At 46.0% G+C, this 24,148-nt stretch overlaps 2 protein-coding genes across 3 annotated transcripts in view; both read left to right on the forward strand.

Moving 5' to 3' along the window:
- Positions 1–13,889, forward strand: part of LOC135537118 (transcriptional repressor RHIT-like) — a 22,547-nt gene extending 8,658 nt beyond the window's left edge. Inside the window, exons 2-5 of the mRNA XM_064963317.1 lie at positions 300–482; positions 1,437–1,501; positions 2,594–2,792; positions 11,361–13,889. Coding sequence (XP_064819389.1) covers positions 374–482; positions 1,437–1,501; positions 2,594–2,792; positions 11,361–11,902 — 915 coding nt within the window. The 5' untranslated portion in view covers positions 300–373 and the 3' untranslated portion in view covers positions 11,903–13,889. The remainder of the gene's footprint in view (positions 1–299; positions 483–1,436; positions 1,502–2,593; positions 2,793–11,360) is intronic.
- Positions 13,890–13,958: 69 nt separating this feature from the next.
- LOC135537112 (zinc finger protein 436-like) lies at positions 13,959–23,008 on the forward strand. Of its 2 annotated transcripts, none has more exons than XM_064963307.1 (9): positions 13,959–14,243; positions 15,732–15,881; positions 16,006–16,439; positions 16,558–16,657; positions 16,944–17,124; positions 18,390–18,572; positions 19,072–19,136; positions 20,057–20,255; positions 21,570–23,008. In XM_064963307.1, exons 1-9 carry the CDS (start codon positions 14,193–14,195, stop codon positions 22,109–22,111), a joined length of 1,905 nt encoding a protein of 634 aa, XP_064819379.1. In that variant the 5' UTR covers positions 13,959–14,192; the 3' UTR covers positions 22,112–23,008. The 2 variants fall into 2 exon arrangements, with proteins under 2 accessions (XP_064819379.1, XP_064819380.1); XM_064963308.1 differs by having other exon boundaries at positions 16,558–16,652; positions 17,023–17,124.
- The last annotated feature ends 1,140 nt before the right edge of the window (positions 23,009–24,148 follow it).

Genomic DNA, 24,148 nt, shown 5'->3' on the forward strand with positions numbered 1-24,148 from the left:
GGCCACTTCACTGCCTTCTGAGACTGTCGGCCACTTCACTGCCTTCTGAGACTGTCAGCCACTTCACTGCCTTCTCGGCCTGTCGGCCACTTCACTGCCTTCTCGGCCTGTCGGCCACTTCACTGCCTTCTCGGCCTGTCGGCCACTTCACTGCCTTCTGAGACTGTCGGCCACTTCACTGCCTTCTGAGACTGTCGACCACTTCACTGCCTTCAGAGACTGTCGACCACTTCACTGCTGACGTGAAACAAACAGAACGCTGTTGCTAGCATTCTAACGTTCACAATCCATTTCCCCAGGGCCTCAATGCTGCCCAGTGTGTGGACAGGACGTCCCTACAGAGCAGGCTCTGAGAAAACACCTACAGGCACACATGGGGGAGGACCTCGGTCACAACGGGGGACAGGAAGACGGGGAGGAGGAAGTTGGTGGTCTGATCAATTCTGATGGAGAGGACGTTGGCTGGGACCCTTCTCATCGTAGTAAGTGGAGGCAGATTATTTGTCCCTATTGGCTCCCTATGTAGTGCACTACTTTACCCTGAGATACATCCCTAATGGCACCCTATTCCCTACGTAGTGCACTACTTCACCCTAATATACATCCCTAATGGCCCCCTATTCCCTATGTAGTGCACTACTTCACCCTAATATACATAGTGCACTACTTTACCCTGTGATACATCCCTAATGGCCCCCTATTCCCTACATAGTGCACTACTTTACCCTGAGATACATCCCTAATGGCACCCTATTCCCTACGTAGTGCACTACTTCACCCTAATATACATCCCTAATGGCCCCCTATTCCCTATGTAGTGCACTACTTCACCCTAATATACATAGTGCACTACTTTACCCTGTGATACATCCCTAATGGCACCCTGTTCCCTACATAGTGCACTACTTTACCCTGTGATTCATATATAACGGCAACCTATTCCCTACGTAGACCATCCATCCTTCCATCAAATGATAAACATGAGAGAGTCCTGTCCATGGTCCTGGTAGTCTCATTATAACCCATAATACCAACCTCTCTACAGGAGTCCTGGTAGTCTCATTATAACCCATAATACCAACCTCTCTCTACAGGAGTCCTGGTAGTCTCATTATAACCCATAATACCAACCTCTCTCTACAGGAGTCCTGGTAGTCTCATTATAACCCATAATACCAACCTCTCTCTACAGGAGTCCTGGTAGTCTCATTATAACCCATAATACCAACTCTCTCTACAGGAGTCCTGGTAGTCTCATTATAACCCATAATACCAACCTCTCTCTACAGGAGTCCTAGTAGTCTCATTATAACCCATAATACCAACCTCTCTCTACAGGAGTCCTGGTAGTCTCATTATAACCCATAATACCAACCTCTCTCTACAGGAGTCCTGGTAGTCTCATTATAACCCATAATACCAACCTCTCTCTACAGGTGAGAGTCCTGTCCATGGCTCTGGTAGTGAAGGAGGAAGTCCCCCTAAATCACACATCAACAAGGTGGGAGACATTAATGACCAACATTTCAGGTCTGGAACCTAATGTAAAGCTTTCAGGTCTGGAACCTCATGTAAAGCTTTCAGGTCTGGAACCTCATGTAAAGCTTTCAGGTCTGGAACCTCATGTAAAGCTTTCAGGTCTGGAACCTCATGTATAAAGCTTTCAGGTCTGGAACCTCATGTATAAAGCTTTCAGGTCTGGAACCTCATGTATAAAGCTTTCAGGTCTGGAACCTCATGTATAAAGCTTTCAGGTCTGGAACCTCATGTATAAAGCTTTCAGGTCTGGAACCTCATGTATAAAGCTTTCAGGTCTGGAACCTCATGTAAAGCTTTCAGGTCTGGAACCTCATGTAAAGCTTTCAGGTCTGGAACCTCATGTATAAAGCTTTCAGGTCTGGAACCTCATGTAAAGCTTTCAGGTCTGGAACCTAATGTATAAAGCTTTCAGGTCTGGAACCTCATGTAAAGCTTTCAGGTCTGGAACCTCATGTATAAAGCTTTCAGGTCTGAAACCTCATGTAAAGCTTTCAGTTCTGGAACCTCATGTAAAGCTTTCAGGTCTGGAACCTCATGTAAAGCTTTCAGGTCTGGAACCTCATGTAAAGCTTTCAGGTCTGGAACCTCATGTAAAGCTTTCAGGTCTGGAACCTCATGTAAAGCTTTCAGGTCTGGAACCTCATGTAAAGCTTTCAGGTCTGGAACCTCATGTAAAGCTTTCAGGTCTGGAACCTCATGTAAAGCTTTCAGGTCTGGAACCTCATGTAAAGCTTTCAGGTCTGGAACCTCATGTATAAAGCTTTCAGGTCTGGAACCTCATGTATAAAGCTTTCAGGTCTGGAACCTCATGTATAAAGCTTTCAGGTCTGGAACCTCATGTAAAGCTTTCAGGTCTGGAATCTCATGTAAAGCTTTCAGGTCTGGAACCTCATGTAAAGCTTTCAGGTCTGGAACCTCATGTATAAAGCTTTCAGGTCTGGAACCTCATGTACAGCTTTCAGGTCTTGAAAGGATTGAACAGAAGTCTTTCTTGTATTGTGTTTATAAATAGAGTTCTGACATGATTAATGATGTTGTTATGTTTTCATTGTAGGATCCTGGTCACCAATCCAGCACCAAAGCTATAGAGTCTCAGGGTCCCGATCCAAGACATGAGGAGGACATCACTCAAACACCTGGGATGAACATTCATATTGTCGAAGAGGAGAAGGAGGAAGTAAAAGAGGAGGATGAAGTTGGTGGTTTCATCAATTATGAAGGAGAAGAATTTAACTGGGATTCTGTTCAACATAGTAAGTGGAGGCAGAACTCTGTTCTTTAGTTGACTGGGGTTCTGTTCAACATAGTAAGTGGAGGCAGAACTCTGTTCTTTAGTTGACTGGGGTTCTGTTCAACATAGTAAGTGGAGGCAGAATACTGTTCTTTAGTTGACTGGGGTTCTGTTCAACATAGTAAGTGGAGGCAGAACTCTGTTCTTTAGTTGACTGGGGTTCTGTTCAACATAGTAAGTGGAGGCAGAACTCTGTTCTTTAGTTGACTGGGGTTCTGTTCAACATAGTAAGTGGAGGCAGAACACTGTTCTTTAGTTGACTGGGGTTCTGTTCAACATAGTAAGTGGAGGCAGAACACTGTTCTTTAGTTGACTGGGGTTCTGTTCAACATAGTAAGTGGAGGTAGAACACTGTTCTTTAGTTGACTGGGGTTCTGTTCAACATAGTAAGTGGAGGCAGAAGTCTGTTCTTTAGTTGACTGGGGTTCTGTTCAACATAGTAAGTGGAGGCAGAACACTGACTGTTCTTTAGTTGACTGGGGTTCTGTTCAACATAGTAAGTGGAGGCAGAACACTGTTCTTTAGTTGACTGGGGTAGTGTTCAACATAGTAAGTGGAGGTAGAACACTGTTCTTTAGTTGACTGGGGTTCTGTTCAACATAGTAAGTGGAGGCAGAACACTGTTCTTTAGTTGACTGGGGTTCTGTTGAACATAGTAAGTGGAGGTAGTGTTCTTTAGTTGACTGGGGTTCTGTTCAACATAGTAAGTGGAGGCAGAACACTGTTCTTTAGTTGACTGGGGTTCTGTTCAACATAGTAAGTGGAGGCAGAACACTGTTCTTTAGTTGACTGGGGTTCTGTTAAACATAGTAAGTGGAGGTAGAACACTGTTCTTTAGTTGACTGGGGTTCTGTTCAACATAGTAAGTGGAGGCAGAACACTGTTCTTTAGTTGACTGGGGTTCTGTTCAACATAGTAAGTGGAGGCAGAACACTGTTCTTTAGTTGACTGGGGTTCTGTTCAACATAGTAAGTGGAGGCAGAACACTGTTCTTTAGTTGACTGGGGTTCTGTTCAACATAGTAAGTGGAGGCAGAACACTGTTCTTTAGTTGACTGGGGTTCTGTTCAACATAGTAAGTGGAGGCAGAACACTGACTGTTCTTTAGTTGACTGGGGTTCTGTTCAACATAGTAAGTGGAGGCAGAAGTCTGTTCTTTAGTTGACTGGGGTTCTGTTCAACATAGTAAGTGGAGTTTGAACTCTGTTCTTTAGTTGACTGGGGTTCTGTTCAACATAGTAAGTGGAGGCAGAACACTGTTCTTTAGTTGACTGGGGTTCTGTTCAACATAGTAAGTGGAGGTAGAACACTGTTCTTTAGTTGACTGGGGTTCTGTTCAACATAGTAAGTGGAGGCAGAACACTGTTCTTTAGTTGACTGGGGTTCTGTTCAACATAGTAAGTGGAGGTAGTGTTCTTTAGTTGACTGGGATTCTGTTCAACATAGTAAGTGGAGGCAGAACACTGTTCTTTAGTTGACTGGGGTTCTGTTCAACATAGTAAGTGGAGGCAGAACACTGTTCTTTAGTTGACTGGGGTTCTGTTAAACATAGTAAGTGGAGGTAGAACACTGTTCTTTAGTTGACTGGGGTTCTGTTCAACATAGTAAGTGGAGGCAGAACACTGTTCTTTAGTTGACTGGGGTTCTGTTCAACATAGTAAGTGGAGGCAGAACACTGTTCTTTAGTTGACTGGGGTTCTGTTCAACATAGTAAGTGGAGTTTGAACTCTGTTCTTTAGTTGACTGGGGTTCTGTTCAACATAGTAAGTGGAGGCAGAACACTGTTCTTTAGTTGACTGGGGTTCTGTTCAACATAGTAAGTGGAGGTAGTGTACTTTAGTTGACTGGAATTCTGTTCACCATAGTAAGTGGAGGCAGAACACTGTTCTTTAGTTGACTGGGGTTCTGTTCAACATAGTAAGTGGAGGCAGAACACTGACTGTTCTTTAGTTGACTGGGGTTCTGTTCAACATAGTAAGTGGAGGCAGAAGTCTGTTCTTTAGTTGACTGGGTTTCTGTTCAACATAGTAAGTGGAGTTTGAACTCTGTTCTTTAGTTGACTGGGGTTCTGTTCAACATAGTAAGTGGAGGCAGAACACTGTTCTTTAGTTGACTGGGGTTCTGTTCAACATAGTAAGTGGGGGCAGAACACTGTTCTTTAGTTGACTGGGGTTCTGTTAAACATAGTAAGTGGAGGTAGAACACTGTTCTTTAGTTGACTGGGGTTCTGTTCAACATAGTAAGTGGAGGCAGAACACTGTTCTTTAGTTGACTGGGGTTCTGTTCAACATAGTAAGTGGGGGCAGAACACTGTTCTTTAGTTGACTGGGGTTCTGTTCAACATAGTAAGTGGAGGCAGAACACTGTTCTTTAGTTGACTGGGGTTCTGTTCAACATAGTAAGTGGAGGTAGTGTTCTTTAGTTGACTGGGATTCTGTTCAACATAGTAAGTGGAGGCAGAACACTGTTCTTTAGTTGACTGGGGTTCTGTTCAACATAGTAAGTGGAGGCAGAACACTGTTCTTTAGTTGACTGGGGTTCTGTTAAACATAGTAAGTGGAGGTAGAACACTGTTCTTTAGTTGACTGGGGTTCTGTTCAACATAGTAAGTGGAGGCAGAACACTGTTCTTTAGTTGACTGGGGTTCTGTTCAACATAGTAAGTGGAGGCAGAACACTGTTCTTTAGTTGACTGGGGTTCTGTTCAACATAGTAAGTGGAGGCAGAACACTGTTCTTTAGTTGACTGGGGTTCTGTTCAACATAGTAAGTGGAGGCAGAACACTGTTCTTTAGTTGACTGGGGTTCTGTTCAACATAGTAAGTGGAGGCAGAACACTGTTCTTTAGTTGACTGGGGTTCTGTTCAACATAGTAAGTGGAGGCAGAACACTGTTCTTTAGTTGACTGGGGTTCTGTTCAACATAGTAAGTGGAGGCAGAACACTGTTCTTTAGTTGACTGGGGTTCTGTTCAACATAGTAAGTGGAGGCAGAACACTGACTGTTCTTTAGTTGACTGGGGTTCTGTTCAACATAGTAAGTGGAGGCAGAACACTGACTGTTCTTTAGTTGACTGGGGTTCTGTTCAACATAGTAAGTGGAGTTTGAACTCTGTTCTTTAGTTGACTGGGGTTCTGTTCAACATAGTAAGTGGAGGCAGAACACTGTTCTTTAGTTGACTGGGGTTCTGTTAAACATAGTAAGTGGAGGTAGAACACTGTTCTTTAGTTGACTGGGGTTCTGTTCAACATAGTAAGTGGAGGCAGAACACTGTTCTTTAGTTGACTGGGGTTCTGTTCAACATAGTAAGTGGAGGCAGAACACTGTTCTTTAGTTGACTGGGGTTCTGTTTACATTTACATTTAAGTCATTTAGCAGACGCTCTTATCCAGAGCGACTTACATTCAACATAGTAAGTGGAGGCAGAACACTGTTCTTTAGTTGACTGGGGTTCTGTTCAACATAGTAAGTGGAGGCAGAACACTGTTCTTTAGTTGACTGGGGTTCTGTTCAACATAGTAAGTGGAGGTAGAACACTGTTCTTTAGTTGACTGGGGTTCTGTTCAACATAGTAAGTGGAGGCAGAACACTGTTCTTTAGTTGACTGGGGTTCTGTTCAACATAGTAAGTGGAGGTAGTGTACTTTAGTTGACTGGAATTCTGTTCACCATAGTAAGTGGAGGCAGAACACTGTTCTTTAGTTGACTGGGGTTCTGTTCAACATAGTAAGTGGAGGCAGAACACTGACTGTTCTTTAGTTGACTGGGGTTCTGTTCAACATAGTAAGTGGAGGCAGAAGTCTGTTCTTTAGTTGACTGGGTTTCTGTTCAACATAGTAAGTGGAGTTTGAACTCTGTTCTTTAGTTGACTGGGGTTCTGTTCAACATAGTAAGTGGAGGCAGAACACTGTTCTTTAGTTGACTGGGGTTCTGTTCAACATAGTAAGTGGGGGCAGAACACTGTTCTTTAGTTGACTGGGGTTCTGTTAAACATAGTAAGTGGAGGTAGAACACTGTTCTTTAGTTGACTGGGGTTCTGTTCAACATAGTAAGTGGAGGCAGAACACTGTTCTTTAGTTGACTGGGGTTCTGTTCAACATAGTAAGTGGAGGTAGTGTTCTTTAGTTGACTGGGATTCTGTTCAACATAGTAAGTGGAGGCAGAACACTGTTCTTTAGTTGACTGGGGTTCTGTTCAACATAGTAAGTGGAGGCAGAACACTGTTCTTTAGTTGACTGGGGTTCTGTTAAACATAGTAAGTGGAGGTAGAACACTGTTCTTTAGTTGACTGGGGTTCTGTTCAACATAGTAAGTGGAGGCAGAACACTGTTCTTTAGTTGACTGGGGTTCTGTTCAACATAGTAAGTGGAGGCAGAACACTGTTCTTTAGTTGACTGGGGTTCTGTTCAACATAGTAAGTGGAGGCAGAACACTGTTCTTTAGTTGACTGGGGTTCTGTTCAACATAGTAAGTGGAGGCAGAACACTGTTCTTTAGTTGACTGGGGTTCTGTTCAACATAGTAAGTGGAGGCAGAACACTGTTCTTTAGTTGACTGGGGTTCTGTTCAACATAGTAAGTGGAGGCAGAACACTGTTCTTTAGTTGACTGGGGTTCTGTTCAACATACTAAGTGGAGGCAGAACACTGACTGTTCTTTAGTTGACTGGGGTTCTGTTCAACATAGTAAGTGGAGGTAGTGTTCTTTAGTTGACTGGGATTCTGTTCAACATAGTAAGTGGAGGCAGAACACTGTTCTTTAGTTGACTGGGGTTCTGTTAAACATAGTAAGTGGAGGTAGAACACTGTTCTTTAGTTGACTGGGGTTCTGTTCAACATAGTAAGTGGAGGCAGAACACTGTTCTTTAGTTGACTGGGGTTCTGTTCAACATAGTAAGTGGGGGCAGAACACTGTTCTTTAGTTGACTGGGTTTCTGTTCAACATAGTAAGTGGAGGCAGAACACTGTTCTTTAGTTGACTGGGGTTCTGTTCAACATAGTAAGTGGAGGCAGAACACTGTTCTTTAGTTGACTGGGGTTCTGTTCAACATAGTAAGTGGAGGCAGAACACTGACTGTTCTTTAGTTGACTGGGGTTCTGTTCAACATAGTAAGTGGAGTTTGAACTCTGTTCTTTAGTTGACTGGGGTTCTGTTCAACATAGTAAGTGGAGGCAGAACACTCTTCTTTAGTTGACTGGGGTTCTGTTCAACATAGTAAGTGGAGGCAGAAGTCTGTTCTTTAGTTGACTGGGGTTATGTTCAACATATTAAGTGGAGGCAGAACACTGTTCTTTAGTTGAATGGGGTTCTGTTCAACATAGTAAGTGGAGGCAGAACACTGACTGTTCTTTAGTTGACTGGGGTTCTGTTCAACATAGTAAGTGGAGTTTGAACTCTGTTCTTTAGTTGACTGGGGTTCTGTTCAACATAGTAAGTGGAGGCAGAACACTGTTCTTTAGTTGACTGGGGTTCTGTTCAACATAGTAAGTGGAGGTAGTGTTCTTTAGTTGACTGGGATTCTGTTCAACATAGTAAGTGGAGGCAGAACACTGTTCTTTAGTTGACTGGGGTTCTGTTCAACATAGTAAGTGGAGGTAGAACACTGTTCTTTAGTTGACTGGGGTTCTGTTCAACATAGTAAGTGGAGGCAGAACACTGTTCTTTAGTTGACTGGGGTTCTGTTCAACATAGTAAGTGGAGGTAGTGTTCTTTAGTTGACTGGGATTCTGTTCAACATAGTAAGTGGAGGCAGAACACTGACTGTTCTTTAGTTGACTGGGGTTCTGTTCAACATAGTAAGTGGAGGCAGAAGTCTGTTCTTTAGTTGACTGGGGTTCTGTTCAACATAGTAAGTGGAGGTAGAACACTGTTCTTTAGTTGACTGGGGTTCTGTTCAACATAGTAAGTGGAGGCAGAACACTGTTCTTTAGTTGACTGGGGTTCTGTTCAACATAGTAAGTGGAGGTAGTGTTCTTTAGTTGACTGGGATTCTGTTCAACATAGTAAGTGGAGGCAGAAGACTGTTCTTTAGTTGACTGGGGTTCTGTTCAACATAGTAAGTGGAGGCAGAACACTGTTCTTTAGTTGACTGGGGTTCTGTTCAACATAGTAAGTGGAGGTAGTGTTCTTTAGTTGACTGGGATTCTGTTCAACATAGTAAGTGGAGGCAGAAGACTGTTCTTTAGTTGACTGGGGTTCTGTTCAACATAGTAAGTGGAGGCAGAACACTGTTCTTTAGTTGACTGGGGTTCTGTTCAACATAGTAAGTGGAGGCAGAACACTGTTCTTTAGTTGACTGGGGTTCTGTTCAACATAGTAAGTGGAGGTAGAACACTGTTCTTTAGTTGACTGGGGTTCTGTTCAACATAGTAAGTGGAGGCAGAACACTGTTCTTTAGTTGACTGGGGTTCTGTTCAACATAGTAAGTGGAGGCAGAACACTGTTCTTTAGTTGACTGGGGTTCTGTTCAACATAGTAAGTGGAGTTTGAACTCTGTTCTTTAGTTGACTGGGGTTCTGTTCAACATAGTAAGTGGAGGCAGAACACTCTTCTTTAGTTGACTGGGGTTCTGTTCAACATAGTAAGTGGAGGCAGAAGTCTGTTCTTTAGTTGACTGGGGTTATGTTCAACATATTAACTGGAGGCAGAACACTGTTCTTTAGTTGAATGGGGTTCTGTTCAACATAGTAAGTGGAGGCAGAACACTGACTGTTCTTTAGTTGACTGGGGTTCTGTTCAACATAGTAAGTGGAGTTTGAACTCTGTTCTTTAGTTGACTGGGGTTCTGTTCAACATAGTAAGTGGAGGCAGAACACTGTTCTTTAGTTGACTGGGGTTCTGTTCAACATAGTAAGTGGAGGTAGAACACTGTTCTTTAGTTGACTGGGGTTCTGTTCAACATAGTAAGTGGAGGCAGAACACTGTTCTTTAGTTGACTGGGGTTCTGTTCAACATAGTAAGTGGAGGTAGTGTTCTTTAGTTGACTGGGATTCTGTTCAACATAGTAAGTGGAGGCAGAACACTGTTCTTTAGTTGACTGGGGTTCTGTTCAACATAGTAAGTGGAGGTAGAACACTGTTCTTTAGTTGACTGGGGTTCTGTTCAACATAGTAAGTGGAGGCAGAACACTGTTCTTTAGTTGACTGGGGTTCTGTTCAACATAGTAAGTGGAGGCAGAACACTGACTGTTCTTTAGTTGACTGGGGTTCTGTTCAACATAGTAAGTGGAGGCAGAAGTCTGTTCTTTAGTTGACTGGGGTTCTGTTCAACATAGTAAGTGGAGGTAGAACACTGTTCTTTAGTTGACTGGGGTTCTGTTCAACATAGTAAGTGGAGGCAGAACACTGTTCTTTAGTTGACTGGGGTTCTGTTCAACATAGTAAGTGGAGGCAGAAGACTGTTCTTTAGTTGACTGGGGTTCTGTTCAACATAGTAAGTGGAGGCAGAACACTGTTCTTTAGTTGACTGGGGTTCTGTTCAACATAGTAAGTGGAGGTAGTGTTCTTTAGTTGACTGGGATTCTGTTCAACATAGTAAGTGGAGGCAGAAGACTGTTCTTTAGTTGACTGGGGTTCTGTTCAACATAGTAAGTGGAGGTAGTGTTCTTTAGTTGACTGTGGTTCTATTCAACATAGTAAGTGGGAGGCAGAACACTGTTCTTTAGTTGACTGGGGTTCTGTTCAACATAGTAAGTGGAGGCAGAACACTGTTCTTTAGTTGACTGGGGTTCTGTTCAACATAGTAAGTGGAGGCAGAACACTGACTGTTCTTTAGTTGACTGGGATTCTGTTCAACATAGTAAGTGGAGGTAGAACACTGTTCTTTAGTTGACTGGGGTTCTGTTCAACATAGTAAGTGGAGGCAGAACACTGTTCTTTAGTTGACTGGGGTTCTGTTCAACATAGTAAGTGGAGGCAGAACACTGTTCTTTAGTTGACTGGGGTTCTGTTCAACATAGTAAGTGGAGGTAGAACACTGTTCTTTAGTTGACTGGGGTTCTGTTCAACATAGTAAGTGGAGGCAGAACACTGTTCTTTAATTGACTGGGGTTCTGTTCAACATAGTAAGTGGAGGCAGAACACTGTTCTTTAGTTGACTGGGGTTCTGTTCAACATAGTAAGTGGAGGTAGAACACTGTTCTTTAGTTGACTGGGGTTCTGTTCAACATAGTAAGTGGAGGCAGAACACTGTTCTTTAGTTGACTGGGGTTCTGTTCAACATAGTAAGTGGAGGCAGACCACTTGACTGTTCTTTAGTTGACTGGGGTTCTGTTCAACATAGTAAGTGGAGGCAGACCACTGTTCTTTAGTTGACTGGGGTTCTGTTCAACATAGTAAGTGGAGGCAGAACACTTGACTGTTCTTTAGTTGACTGGGGTTCTGTTCACCCCATCTCCTATGAAGTGCACTACTTGTTGACCAGGGTCCTGGACAAAGTGGATGCACTTGATAGAGGATAAGGTGCCATTTGGGATACGGACTGTGAATGAATGTCGACTTGCTCGCCTCAATACCGAACCCACTCTGTTATTCACACAGGAGAGAGCCCAAACTGTGGCTTAGACAGCAGAGCGAGTCCCGCCACATCAGAACATCCTGAACACCAGGAGAGTCACAAAACGAAGACGTCTCACTGCTGCTCGGTGTGTGGCAGAGAGTGCTACAAGCTCTCGGTACTACAGATCCACATGAGAATCCACACGGGAGAGAAGCCGTACCCCTGCCCCGACTGTGGCAAGAAGTTCGCTCACCTGGGAGCCATGAGACGACACCTCCTCACACACACGGGAGAGAAGCCCTACTCTTGCCCTGTGTGTGGGAAGAGTTTCACCCAATCCGGACATCTGAGGGAGCACCAGCAGTCTCACAGTGGAGAGAAGCCTCACCTGTGTCTGGTCTGTGGGAGAGGGTTCTCTAGAGCGTCAGACCTCAGGATCCACCACAGAGTTCACACAGGGGAGAGGCCGTACAGCTGTGACTACTGTGGGAAGAGATACGGCCGCTGTCAGAAGCTACGGGCTCACCAACGGACACACCACAGTGACAGGACGCACGCTGATACTGGAGAGGAGACGGAGTGAATGACCACGAGGCTTTGAACGCAAGACGTGATGAGCTTAGTATTCCTATTGGTGATGTTAGCCCGGCTGGACAACAACAATGATACACGTTGATCGTCATCAGACAGGAGAACAATACACTCCATTGGAATAGACATGGTTCTAGAATCCACCTAAATGATTCCCAGAGTTCTGATGCAGGACACGGGCTGCTGGGGAGGGGACAGCTGCTGGGTGAAGTTCCCCTGCCTGAATCCTAACCTTAACCATTAGTGGGGAGATGCAAAACTGACCAGCGTTTCGGGGCAACTTCACCCTACTCTGTTTGGGGGAAAGAATGGGGAGGCTTTATCAGTAAGTGTTGACAGTAGAACTACGGGTGTTTGTTAGTAGGTTGGACAAACACAACTATTAACCTTATGATGAAGAACGATAGGCTCGGTTAGAACAATTTACAATGGACGTGGTTCTACATTCCACTCGAAGAAAGCACCCAGTTCTGATGGAGAGATGAAATAATCAGTGCTGTTCAGTTTGTTATTGAACTTGAACCAGAGAAAGTGAACCCCCAAAAGATGGCCGCTAGACGGTGTTCTAAATTGGAATTGTGGAACGCTTGTTCTCTGTCCACCACATTCTGTGTGAGGAACCCAGTTGAAATGATTGTTTAAAAAAAAAAATAGAATGTTGATGTAATAATTGTGTTCTATATTGGATAACATCCCAAATAATGTTCAATCACAGGACGTTTTGATCCCAGAGAGAGAGAGAGCTGTGGCTCCGTCATTCAGTTCATTACGCCGCTATAAGATCGTAAACAAAGGTGTGTCATGGTGATTTGAATAAATAGGTGACAAAAACCTACCTAACTGTTTAATCTATTGAATAAAAAAAAAAAAAAGTTTCTGTTTTCGGGTACCATTTTATGCCAACTCTTTTCACACTACTGAGCCAAGCTGATGGATATCAAGAATAAGGTTTTTATTTGCTATGCTTGAAGACGGCCTTGGTAAATGTCGGGCTTTTACATGGCAATGCGGAAAATGTAACAGGGCTATATTGAAGTGTTTACTATGATTACAGCAAAGGAACTGTCAGTTTACTCAGTTGAACTGTTGGTGATAATAGTTGCCCTCCAGTGGGTGGAGGACGTACAACTTGTTAGAATTATAGGATGCTCAGATTCTCCGTCTGTCTTGAATAGTTTATCATCTGATAGGAGAGATCTGCTATTGGAGGTATTCATGTTATTATGGAGAATTGAGAGAATGGGTGTAGTATTCTGGGTTCTGTTCAACACTGTTCTTTTGTTGACTGGGGTCGCCAAGCTGCGCTTCTTCACACCCGCTCGCTTAAACCGGAAGGAAACACCGTTCAACTGATGACCGAAGTCAGCCTGCAGGCGCCCAGCCCGCCACAAAGAGTCTCTAGAGCACGATGAGCCAACTAAAGCCCCCCCATGGCCAAATCCTCCTCTAACCTGGACGATACTGGGCCAATTGTGCGCCGCCCTATGGGACTCCCGGTCCGCCCTATGGGACACTACAGCCTGGGATCGAACCCCAGGCTGTAGTGACGCCGCAACACTGCGATGCAGTGCCTCCCAGTACATTTGGGTGTGTAAGGGAATGTAATTGTTGACCAGTTAGCCAAAAGAGTTTTGAAATTAGATATAATTGATATTAATGTTCCACTGGGTAGAGATGAGGCCAAATGTAGGATCAGAGCCATTTTGATGTGTGTCAGAAGAGATGGGACTCTGAGCCCAAGGGCCGGTGTTTATATGCCCTCAACAGAAAGGTCAGTGGACCAAGGTTCAAAGGTCAGATTAGGAAGGAAGAGGTGGTGATTGCGTTTAGGACATTGTACATTGAACTCATCATTACATCTGGTTGGTAGCATGTGAATGGTTTGTGAGGTAGGCCGTCATTGTAAATAAGAATTTGTTCTTAACTGACTTGCTTAGTGAAATAAAGTTGAAATAAAAGCAGGTTGTAAACTCCTTGTATTGCCTGCCTTCCCACTCCTATACACTAGGTGGCGCTAATGCACCGGGTAGTTTAGTCATGCAGAAGAATCATACCCGGAAGTACGGTGATGCAGTAACGCAGACAGTCGGCTTATTTACCTTTATTCAAAACAGGCTTGCGAGCTAGTTACTGTTAAAATGGCAACATATAGGATTTCTGCATGTATTTGCCTTCGTTAAGATGGCTGGTTAGGTTTCAAATCGTTTCACGACCAGTAAATTGTTCAACTGACGTGAGTGACCTCGAGCTGATGTGAACGCAGAAGAACAACGATCAATAACATGTCGGCAGAATTCACTCTTCCCGGTTCTGACCGACCCATACTGGACGAGGTAAGACACGGGACGGACGCATGCCCGTTAGCTAGCCAGCCAAATCTAATAACATTGTCCTAGCCCGAATGCCTCACATGACATGAATGGGCAAGCTTTGTCTCAAATCGGGTTGTGAACACTCCATTGCTGTAATTGCTAGACGATGCGTGACAGAGTTGGAGTAATAGCACAGACCGGTTATGCCAGGACCGTTTATGCTCAGTCGTCTGAAAACTGATTTGACTGTAGTTGTTCATGTTACAAAGTATCAAGCTGGTGTAACAGTATAACTTTAGACCGTCCTCTCGCCCATAACCAGACACCCTCGAAGCGCCGTTACCCATCGCTCCACAAAGGGCCTCCGCCCCTTGCAGAGGAAGGGGAACCACAGAGCAAGTGACGTCACCGATTGAAACGCTATTTAGCGCGCACCGCTAACTAAGCTAGCCGTTTCACATCCGTTACACTGGCGGTTTGTTTACTGCAGCTGTTCAGTCAGTCTGTAGTCGCAACTTTGACACCATGCCGCTGGGTGGGTCTTTTGAGGCAAGGCCAGTCTGATCTGGATGGGTGCAGTCATTTGTTCCTACCAAGCACTAACACAAACACACTGCTCTAGGATCAGTTTAGGCTTATTACCTGGACAGGGAGGGTCTGAGGTCAGCATTCCTACTGTTAGATGCTTTGTGAAATACAGGCCCTGATTCTCTGATCAAAGTATTGGACACTCATATGGGCTACCATAACAAAACACTCGTATAGTCTACAGCAACAAAACACCCGTATGGTCCACGGCAACACAACACCCATATGGTCCACGGCAACACAACACCCGTATGGTCCACGGCAATAAAACACCCGTATGGTCCACGGCAACAAAACGCCCGTATTGTCCACGGCAACACAACACTCATATGGTCCACGGCAACACAACACCCGTATGGTCCACGGCAACAAAACACCTGTATGGTCCACGGCAACACAACACTCGTATGGTCCACGGCAACACAACACTCGTATGGTCCACGGCAACACAACACTCGTATGGTCCACGGCAACACAACACTCGTATGGTCCACGGCAACAAAACACCCGTATGGTCCACGGCAACAAAACACCCATGGTCCACGGCAACACAACACTCGTATGGTCCACGGCAACAAAACAATGGTCCATGGCAACAAAACACCCGTATGGTCCACGGCAACAAAACACCCCTATGGTCCATGGCAACAAAACACCCGTATGGTCCACGGCAACAAAACACCCCTATGGTCCACGGCAACAAAAACACCCCTATGGTCCATGGCAACAAAACACCCATATGGTCCACGGCAACAAAACACCCCTATGGTCCATGGCAACAAAACACCCGTATGGTCCACGGCAACAAAACACCCGTATGGTCTACAGCAACACAACACTCGTTTGGTCTACCTCAACAAAACAATTGTTCCCCTCTCCAGAACTAGTCAAGGCTGCCTTCTGCCCTTCATCCTCTTTTAGGATGATGTTAACAACCAGCCCAGCCCGTCCCCATCCCACAGCCCCCCTGCGTCAGGAGAACCTGATCAAGAGGACCAAACAGAACCAACCAAAACCTTTTCTCACGGTTGTCTGGACTGTGGGAAAGAGTTTTCTCGCCCATGTGACCTGGTGAGTTTGATGAGTTTTATTTGCCAGTTAAAAAAAGAAAAAAAAAGACACACACAGTACATGAAACGTGACAGGACAACACAAAACAACTAATCAATAACTTATTTCCATTGTGTTCCATAAGGTGAGACACCAGAGAGTACACACAGGGGAGAAGCCCTACCTCTGTCCTGACTGTGGCAAGAGGTTCGCCCACTCAGGAGGCCTCCGAAAACACGAGAGGATACACTCCGGAGAGAAGCCTCACTCCTGCTCCGTGTGTGAGAAGAGCTTCACCCAGAAGGGAAGTCTTAGAGTCCACCTACGGACACACACGGGGGAGAGACCTTATTCTTGCTCCGTCTGTGGCAAGAGTTACACCCAAAATGAATTTTTGAAAGTGCACCAGCGAACACACACGGGAGAGAGGCCCCACTCCTGTTCTGTGTGTGGCAGGGGCTTTGCTCAGATAGGCAACCTGAAGAAACACCAACGGATTCACACCGGGGAGAAGCCTTACCAGTGCCCGGAGTGTGGAGCCAGTTTCACCCAGAAGGACAGCCTGAAGATGCATCAGAGGTCATTTATTTCATTCTTGTTTTCATGTTTTCATTTTGATCTCCCCTGTTGTTTTACCGTAAAGTCCGTTTCCAAGTTTTAAATTGCACTTTGAATTAAAGAACGATTTGATTTTTAGGTCTCACACGGGAGAGAAACCTTACGTCTGCCTCGAGTGCGGGAAGGGTTTCCGCGACAACGGGCACCTGAAAGTCCACTTGAGAGTGCATACAGGTGAGGTTGATTTTAACGATCGAAGGACACCAGTGTCTCAAAACCTCTCGAGTTGTCCACAATGTGGTTATTTAAATAAAACCTGAATCTTTATGCAGCTATTGACAGCTATTGACAGCATACATTACAGCACTGTAATTTGTCTGGGATACAACGTCCAATGAAATGCTTCCAGGTTCCATTTCAACAGCAATAAGAAATAATACGAACACGAAGTAAATGGCTCATTATTGTGGAGTGACACGGTCTGTCTTTCCCACCCACCCGTCTGTCCACCCATCCATCAGGGAGAAGCCGTACTCCTGCCCCGACTGTGGGAGACGGTTCAGCCAGGCAGACATCCTGAAGAGACACCAGATGGTGCACACAGGGGAGAAGCCGTACTCCTGCGCCCTGTGTGGGAGGAGGTTCGCCCAGCCTGGCACTCTGAAGTGCCACCTCCGGACCCACGCAAGAGAGAACCAGACAGGGGGTGAGTTCAACAGCACTTCCCTTTACAGCCGAAGCGTTGCCACAGTAACAATTTCAGTTGGAACGATTTGAATGAACATTCCAGAATGTTACGGCGAAGCTGCAAATAGATCATTTTTCTATGTATTCAAACTGCAGATGCTAATCTTACTACGTCTAATAGAAAGACTGCATAGCAACATGTAATATTTGTATTATTATTGGTAGTGACAGTTTAGACAGGAAACAGATACTCATATTTACCTCACACTGCCTTCTCGGCCTGTCGGCCACTTCACTGCCTTCTGAGACTGTCGACCACTTCACTGCCTTCTGAGACTGTCGGCCACTTCACTGCCTTCTCGGCCTGTCGGCCACTTCACTGACTTCTGAGACTGTCGGCCACTTCACTGCCTTCTGAGACTGTCGGCCACTTCACTGCCTTCTGAGACTGTCGGCCACTTCACTGCCTTCTGAGACTGTCGGCCACTTCACTGCCTTCTGAGACTGTCGACCACTTCACTGCCTTCTGAGACTGTCGGCCACTTCACTGCCTTCTGAGACTGTCGGCCACTTCACTGCCTTCTGAGACTGTCGACCACTTCACTGCCTTCTCGGCCTGTCGGCCACTTCACTGCCTTCTGAGACTGTCGGCCACTTCACTGCCTTCTGAGACTGTCGGCCACTTCACTGCCTTCTGAGACTGTCGACCACTTCACTGCCTTCTGAGACTGTCGGCCACTTCACTGCCTTCTGAGACTGTCGGCCACTTCACTGCCTTCTGAGACTGTCGGCCACTTCACTGCCTTCTCGGCCTGTCGGCCACTTCACTGCCTTCTGAGACTGTCGGCCACTTCACTGCCTTCTGAGACTGTCGGCCACTTCACTGCCTTCTGAGACTGTCGGCCACTTCACTGCCTTCTCGGCCTGTCGGCCACTTCACTGCCTTCTGAGACTGTCGGCCACTTCACTGCCTTCTGAGACTGTCGGCCACTTCACTGCCTTCTGAGACTGTCGGCCACTTCACTGCCTGTTGAGACTGTCGGCCACTTCACTGCCTTCTGAGACTGTCGGCCACTTCACTGCCTTCTGAGACTGTCGGCCACTTCACTGCCTTCTGAGACTGTCGGCCACTTCACTGCCTTCTCGGCCTGTCGGCCACTTCACTGCCTTCTGAGACTGTCGGCCACTTCACTGCCTTCTCGGACTGTCGGCCACTTCACTGCTGACGTGAAACAAACAGAACGCTGTTGCTAGCATTCTAACGTTCACAATCCATTTCCCCAGGGCCTCAATGCTGCCCAGTGTGTGGACAGGACCTCCCTACAGAGCAGGCTCTGAGAAAACACCTACAGGCACACATGGGGGAGGACCTCGGTCACAACGGGGGACAGGAAGACGGGGAGGAGGAAGTTGGTGGTCTGATCAATTCTGATGGAGAGGACGTTGGCTGGGACACTTCTCATCTTAGTAAGTGGAGGCAGATTATTTGTCCCTATTGGCTCCCTATGTAGTGCACTACTTTACCCTAATATACATCCCTAATGGCCCCCTATTCCCTACGTAGTGCACTACTTTACCCTGTGATACATCCCTAATGGCAACCTATTCCCTACGTAGTGCACTACTTTACCCTGAGATACATCCCTAATGGCACCCTGTTCCCTACATAGTGCACTACTTTACCCTGTGATTCATATATAACGGCAACCTATTCCCTACGTAGACCATCCATCCTTCCATCAAATGATAAACATGAGAGAGTCCTGTCCATGGTCCTGGTAGTCTCATTATAACCCATAATACCAACCTCTCTCTACAGGAGTCCTGGTAGTCTCATTATAACCCATAATACCAATCTCTCTCTACAGGAGTCCTGGTAGTCTCATTATAACCCATAATACCAACCTCTCTCTACAGGAGTCCTGGTAGTCTCATTATAACCCATAATACCAACCTCTCTCTACAGGTGAGAGTCCTGTCCATGGCTCTGGTAGTGAAGGAGGAAGTCCCCCTAAATCACACATCAACAAGGTGGGAGACATTAATGACCAACATTTCAGGTCTGGAACCTAATGTAAAGCTTTCAGGTCTGGAACCTCATGTAAAGCTTTCAGGTCTGGAACCTCATGTAAAGCTTTCAGGTCTGGAACCTCATGTATAAAGCTTTCAGGTCTGGAACCTCATGTAAAGCTTTCAGGTCTGGAACCTCATGTAAAGCTTTCAGGTCTTGAACCTCATGTAAAGCTTTCAGGTCTGGAACCTCATGTATAAAGCTTTCAGGTCTGGAACCTCATGTGTAAAGCTTTCAGGTCTGGAACCTCATGTAAAGCTTTCAGGTCTGGAACCTCATGTATAAAGCCTTCAGGTCTGGAACCTCATGTATAAAGCTTTCAGGTCTGGAACCTCATGTAAAGCTTTCAGGTCTGGAACCTAATGTAAAGCTTTCAGGTCTGGAACCTCATGTAAAGCTTTCAGGTCTGGAACCTCATGTAAAGCTTTCAGGTCTGGAACCTCATGTAAAGCTTTCAGGTCTGGAACCTCATGTAATGCTTTCAGGTCTGGAACCTCATGTAAAGCTTTCAGGTCTGGAACCTCATGTATAAAGCTTTCAGGTCTGGAACCTCATGTATAAAGCTTTCAGGTCTGGAACCTAATGTAAAGCTTTCAGGTCTGGAACCTAATGTAAAGCTTTCAGGTCTGGAACCTCATGTAAAGCTTTCAGGTCTGGAACCTCATGTAAAGCTTTCAGGTCTGGAACCTCATGTAAAGCTTTCAGGTCTGGAACCTCATGTAAAGCTTTCAGGTCTGGAACCTCATGTATAAAGCTTTCAGGTCTGGAACCTCATGTACAGCTTTCAGGTCTTGAAAGGATGGAACAGAAGTCTTTCTTGTATTGTGTTTATAAATAGAGTTCTGACATGATTAATGATGTTGTTATGTTTTCATTGTAGGATCCTGGTCACCAATCCAGCACCAAAGCTATAGAGTCCCAGGGTCCCGATCCACGACATGAGGAGGACATCACTCAAACACCTGGGATGAACATTCATATTGTAGAAGAGGAGAAGGAGGAAGTAAAAGAGGAGGATGAAGATGGTGATTTCATCAATTCTGAAGGAGAAGAATTTAACTGGGGTTCTGTTCAACATAGTAAGTGGAGGCAGAACACTGTTCTTTAGTTGACTGGGGTTCTGTTCAACATAGTAAGTGGAGGCAGAAGACTGTTCTTTAGTTGACTGGGGTTCTGTTCAACATAGTAAGTGGAGGCAGAACACTGTTCTTTAGTTGACTGGGGTTCTGTTCAACATAGTAAGTGGAGGCAGAACACTGTTCTTTAGTTGACTGGGGTTCTGTTCAACATAGTAAGTGGAGGCAGAAGTCTGTTCTTTAGTTGACTGGGGTTCTGTTCAACATAGTAAGTGGAGGCAGAATACTGTTCTTTAGTTGACTGGGGTTCTGTTCAACATAGTAAGTGGAGGCAGAACACTGTTCTTTAGTTGACTGGGGTTCTGTTCAACATAGTAAGTGGAGGCAGAACACTGTTCTTTAGTTGACTGGGGTTCTGTTCACCATAGTAAGTGGAGGCAGAACACTGTTCTTTAGTTGACTGGGGTTCTGTTCAACATAGTAAGTGGAGGCAGAACACTGTTCTTTAGTTGACTGGGGTTCTGTTCAACATAGTAAGTGGAGGCAGAACACTGTTCTTTAGTTGACTGGGGTTCTGTTCAACATAGTAAGTGGAGGCAGAACACTGTTCTTTAGTTGACTGGGGTTCTGTTCAACATAGTAAGTGGAGGCAGAAGACTGTTCTTTAGTTGACTGGGGTTCTGTTCAACATAGTAAGTGGAGGCAGAACACTGTTCTTTAGTTGACTGGGGTTCTGTTCAACATAGTAAGTGGAGGCAGAACACTGTTCTTTAGTTGACTGGGGTTCTGTTCAACATAGTAAGTGGAGGCAGAACACTGTTCTTTAGTTGACTGGGGTTCTGTTCAACATAGTAAGTGGAGGCAGAAGTCTGTTCTTTAGTTGACTGGGGTTCTGTTCAACATAGTAAGTGGAGGCAGAACACTGTTCTTTAGTTGACTGGGATTCTGTTCAACATAGTAAGTGGAGGCAGAACACTGTTCTTTAGTTGACTGGGGTTCTGTTCAACATAGTAAGTGGAGGCAGAACACTGTTCTTTAGTTGACTGGGGTTCTGTTCAACATAGTAAGTGGAGGCAGAAGACTGTTCTTTAGTTGACTGTGGTTCTATTCAACATAGTAAGTGGGAGGCAGAACACTGTTCTTTAGTTGACTGGGGTTCTGTTCACCCCATCTCCTATGAAGTGCACTACTTGTTGACCAGGGTCCTGGACAAAGTGGATGCACTTGATAGAGGATAAGGTGCCATTTGGGATACGGACTGTGAATGAATGTCGACTTGCTCGCCTCAATACCGAACCCACTCTGTTATTCACACAGGAGAGAGCCCTAACTGTGGCTTAGACAGCAGAGCGCGTCCCGCCACATCAGAACATCCTGAACACCAGGAGAGTCACAAAACGAAGACGTCTCACTGCTGCTCGGTGTGTGGCAGAGAGTGCTACAAGCTCTCGGTACTACAGATCCACATGAGAATCCACACGGGAGAGAAGCCGTACCCCTGCCCCGACTGTGGCAAGAAGTTCGCTCACCTGGGAGCCATGAGACGACACCTCCTCACACACACGGGAGAGAAGCCCTACTCTTGCCCTGTGTGTGGGAAGAGTTTCACCCAATCCGGACATCTGAGGGAGCACCAGCAGTCTCACAGTGGAGAGAAGCCTCACCTGTGTCTGGTCTGTGGGAGAGGGTTCTCTAGAGCGTCAGACCTCAGGATCCACCACAGAGTTCACACAGGGGAGAGGCCGTACAGCTGTGACTACTGTGGGAAGAGATACGGCCGCTGTCAGAAGCTACGGGCTCACCAACGGACACACCACAGTGACAGGACGCACGCTGATACTGGAGAGGAGACGGAGTGAATGACCACGAGGCTTTGAACGCAAGACGTGATGAGCTTAGTATTCCTATTGGTGATGTTAGCCCGGCTGGACAACAACAATGATACACGTTGATCGTCATCAGTCAGGAGAACAATACACTCCATTGGAATAGACATGGTTCTAGAATCCACCTAAATGATTCCCAGAGTTCTGATGCAGGACACGGGCTGCTGGGGAGGGGACAGCTGCTGGGTGAAGTTCCCCTGCCTGAATCCTAACCTTAACCATTAGTGGGGAGATGCAAAACTGACCAGCGTCTCGGGGCAACTTCACCCTACTCTGTTTGGGGGAAAGAATGGGGAGGCTTTATCAGTAAGTGTTGACAGTAGAACTACGGGTGTTTGTTAGTAGGGTGGACAAACACAACTATTAACCTTATGATGAAGAACGATAGGCTCGGTTAGAACAATTTACAATGGACGTGGTTCTACATTCCACTCGAAGAAAGCACCCAGTTCTGATGGAGAGATGAAATAATCAGTGCTGTTCAGTTTGTTATTGAACTTGAACCAGAGAAAGTGAACCCCCAAAAGATGGCCGCTAGACGGTGTTCTAAATTGGAATCGTGGAACGCTTGTTCTCTGTCCACCACATTCTGTGTGAGGAACCCCAGTTGAAATGATTGTTTAAAAAAAAAAAATAGAATGTTGATGTAATAATTGTGTTCTATATTGGATAACATCCCAAATAATGTTCAGTCAAAGGACGTTTTGATCCCAGAGAGAGAGAGAGCTGTGGCTCCGTCATTCAGTTCATTACGCCACTATAAGATCGTAAACAAAGGTGTGTCATGGTGATTTGAATAAATAGGTGACAAAAACCTACCTAACTGTTTAATCTATTGAATAAAAAATAAAAAAAGTTTATGTTTTCGGGTACCATTTTATGCCAACTCTTTTTACACTACTGAGCCAAGCTGATGGATATCAAGAATAAGGTTTTTATTTGCTATGCTTGAAGACGGCCTTGGTAAATGTCGGGCTTTTACATGGCAATGCGGAAAATGTAACAGGGCTATATTGAAGTGTTTACTATGATTACAGCAAAGGAACTGTCAGTTTACTCAGTTGAACTGTTGGTGATAATAGTTGCCCTCCAGTGGGTGGAGGACGTACAACCTGTTAGAATTATAGGATGCTCAGATTCTCCGTCTGTCTTGAATAATTTATCATCTGATAGGAGAGATCTGCTATTGGAGGTATTATTATTATTATGGAGAATTGAGAGAATGGGTGTAGTATTCTCTCAATACTATACGCTGCAACTCCCCAACGGGCTCGGGAGAGGCGAAGGTCGCCAAGCTGCGCTTCTTCACACCCGCTCGCTTAATTAACCCGGAAGCCAGCTGCACCAATGTGTCAGAGGAAACACCGTTCAACTGATGACCGAAGTCAGCCTGCAGGCGCCCAGCCCACCACAAGGAGTCAGCCTGCAGGCGCCCAGACCGCTACAAGGAGTCAGCCTGCAGGCGCCCAGCCCACCACAAGGAGTCAGCCTGCAGGCGCCCAGCCCACCACAAGGAGTCAGCCTGCAGGCGCCCAGCCCACCACAAGGAGTCAGCCTGCAGGCGCGCAGCCCGCCACAAGGAGTCAGCCTGCAGGCGCCCAGTCCCCACAAGGAGTCAGCCTGCAGGCGCCCGGCCCGCCACAAGGAGTCAGCCTGCAGGCGCCCAGCCCACCACAAGGAGTCAGCCTGCAGGCGCCCAGCCCACCACAAGGAGTCAGCCTGCAGGCGCCCAGCCCACCACAAGGAGTCAGCCTGCAGGCGCCCAGCCCACCACAAGGAGTCAGCCTGCAGGCTCCCAGCCCACCACAAGGAGTCAGCCTGCAGGCGCCCAGCCCACCACAAGGAGTCAGCCTGCAGGCGCCCAGCCCACCACAAGGAGTCAGCCTGCAGGCGCCCAGCCCACCACAAGGAGTCAGCCTGCAGGCGCCCAGCCCACCACAAGGAGTCAGCCTGCAGGCTCCCAGCCCACCACAAGGAGTCAGCCTGCAGGCTCCCAGCCCACCACAAGGA

The sequence above is a fragment of the Oncorhynchus masou genome, unplaced genomic scaffold (assembly GCF_036934945.1).
Source record: "Oncorhynchus masou masou isolate Uvic2021 unplaced genomic scaffold, UVic_Omas_1.1 unplaced_scaffold_712, whole genome shotgun sequence".
In the NCBI taxonomy this organism is placed as follows: Eukaryota; Metazoa; Chordata; class Actinopteri; order Salmoniformes; family Salmonidae; genus Oncorhynchus; species Oncorhynchus masou.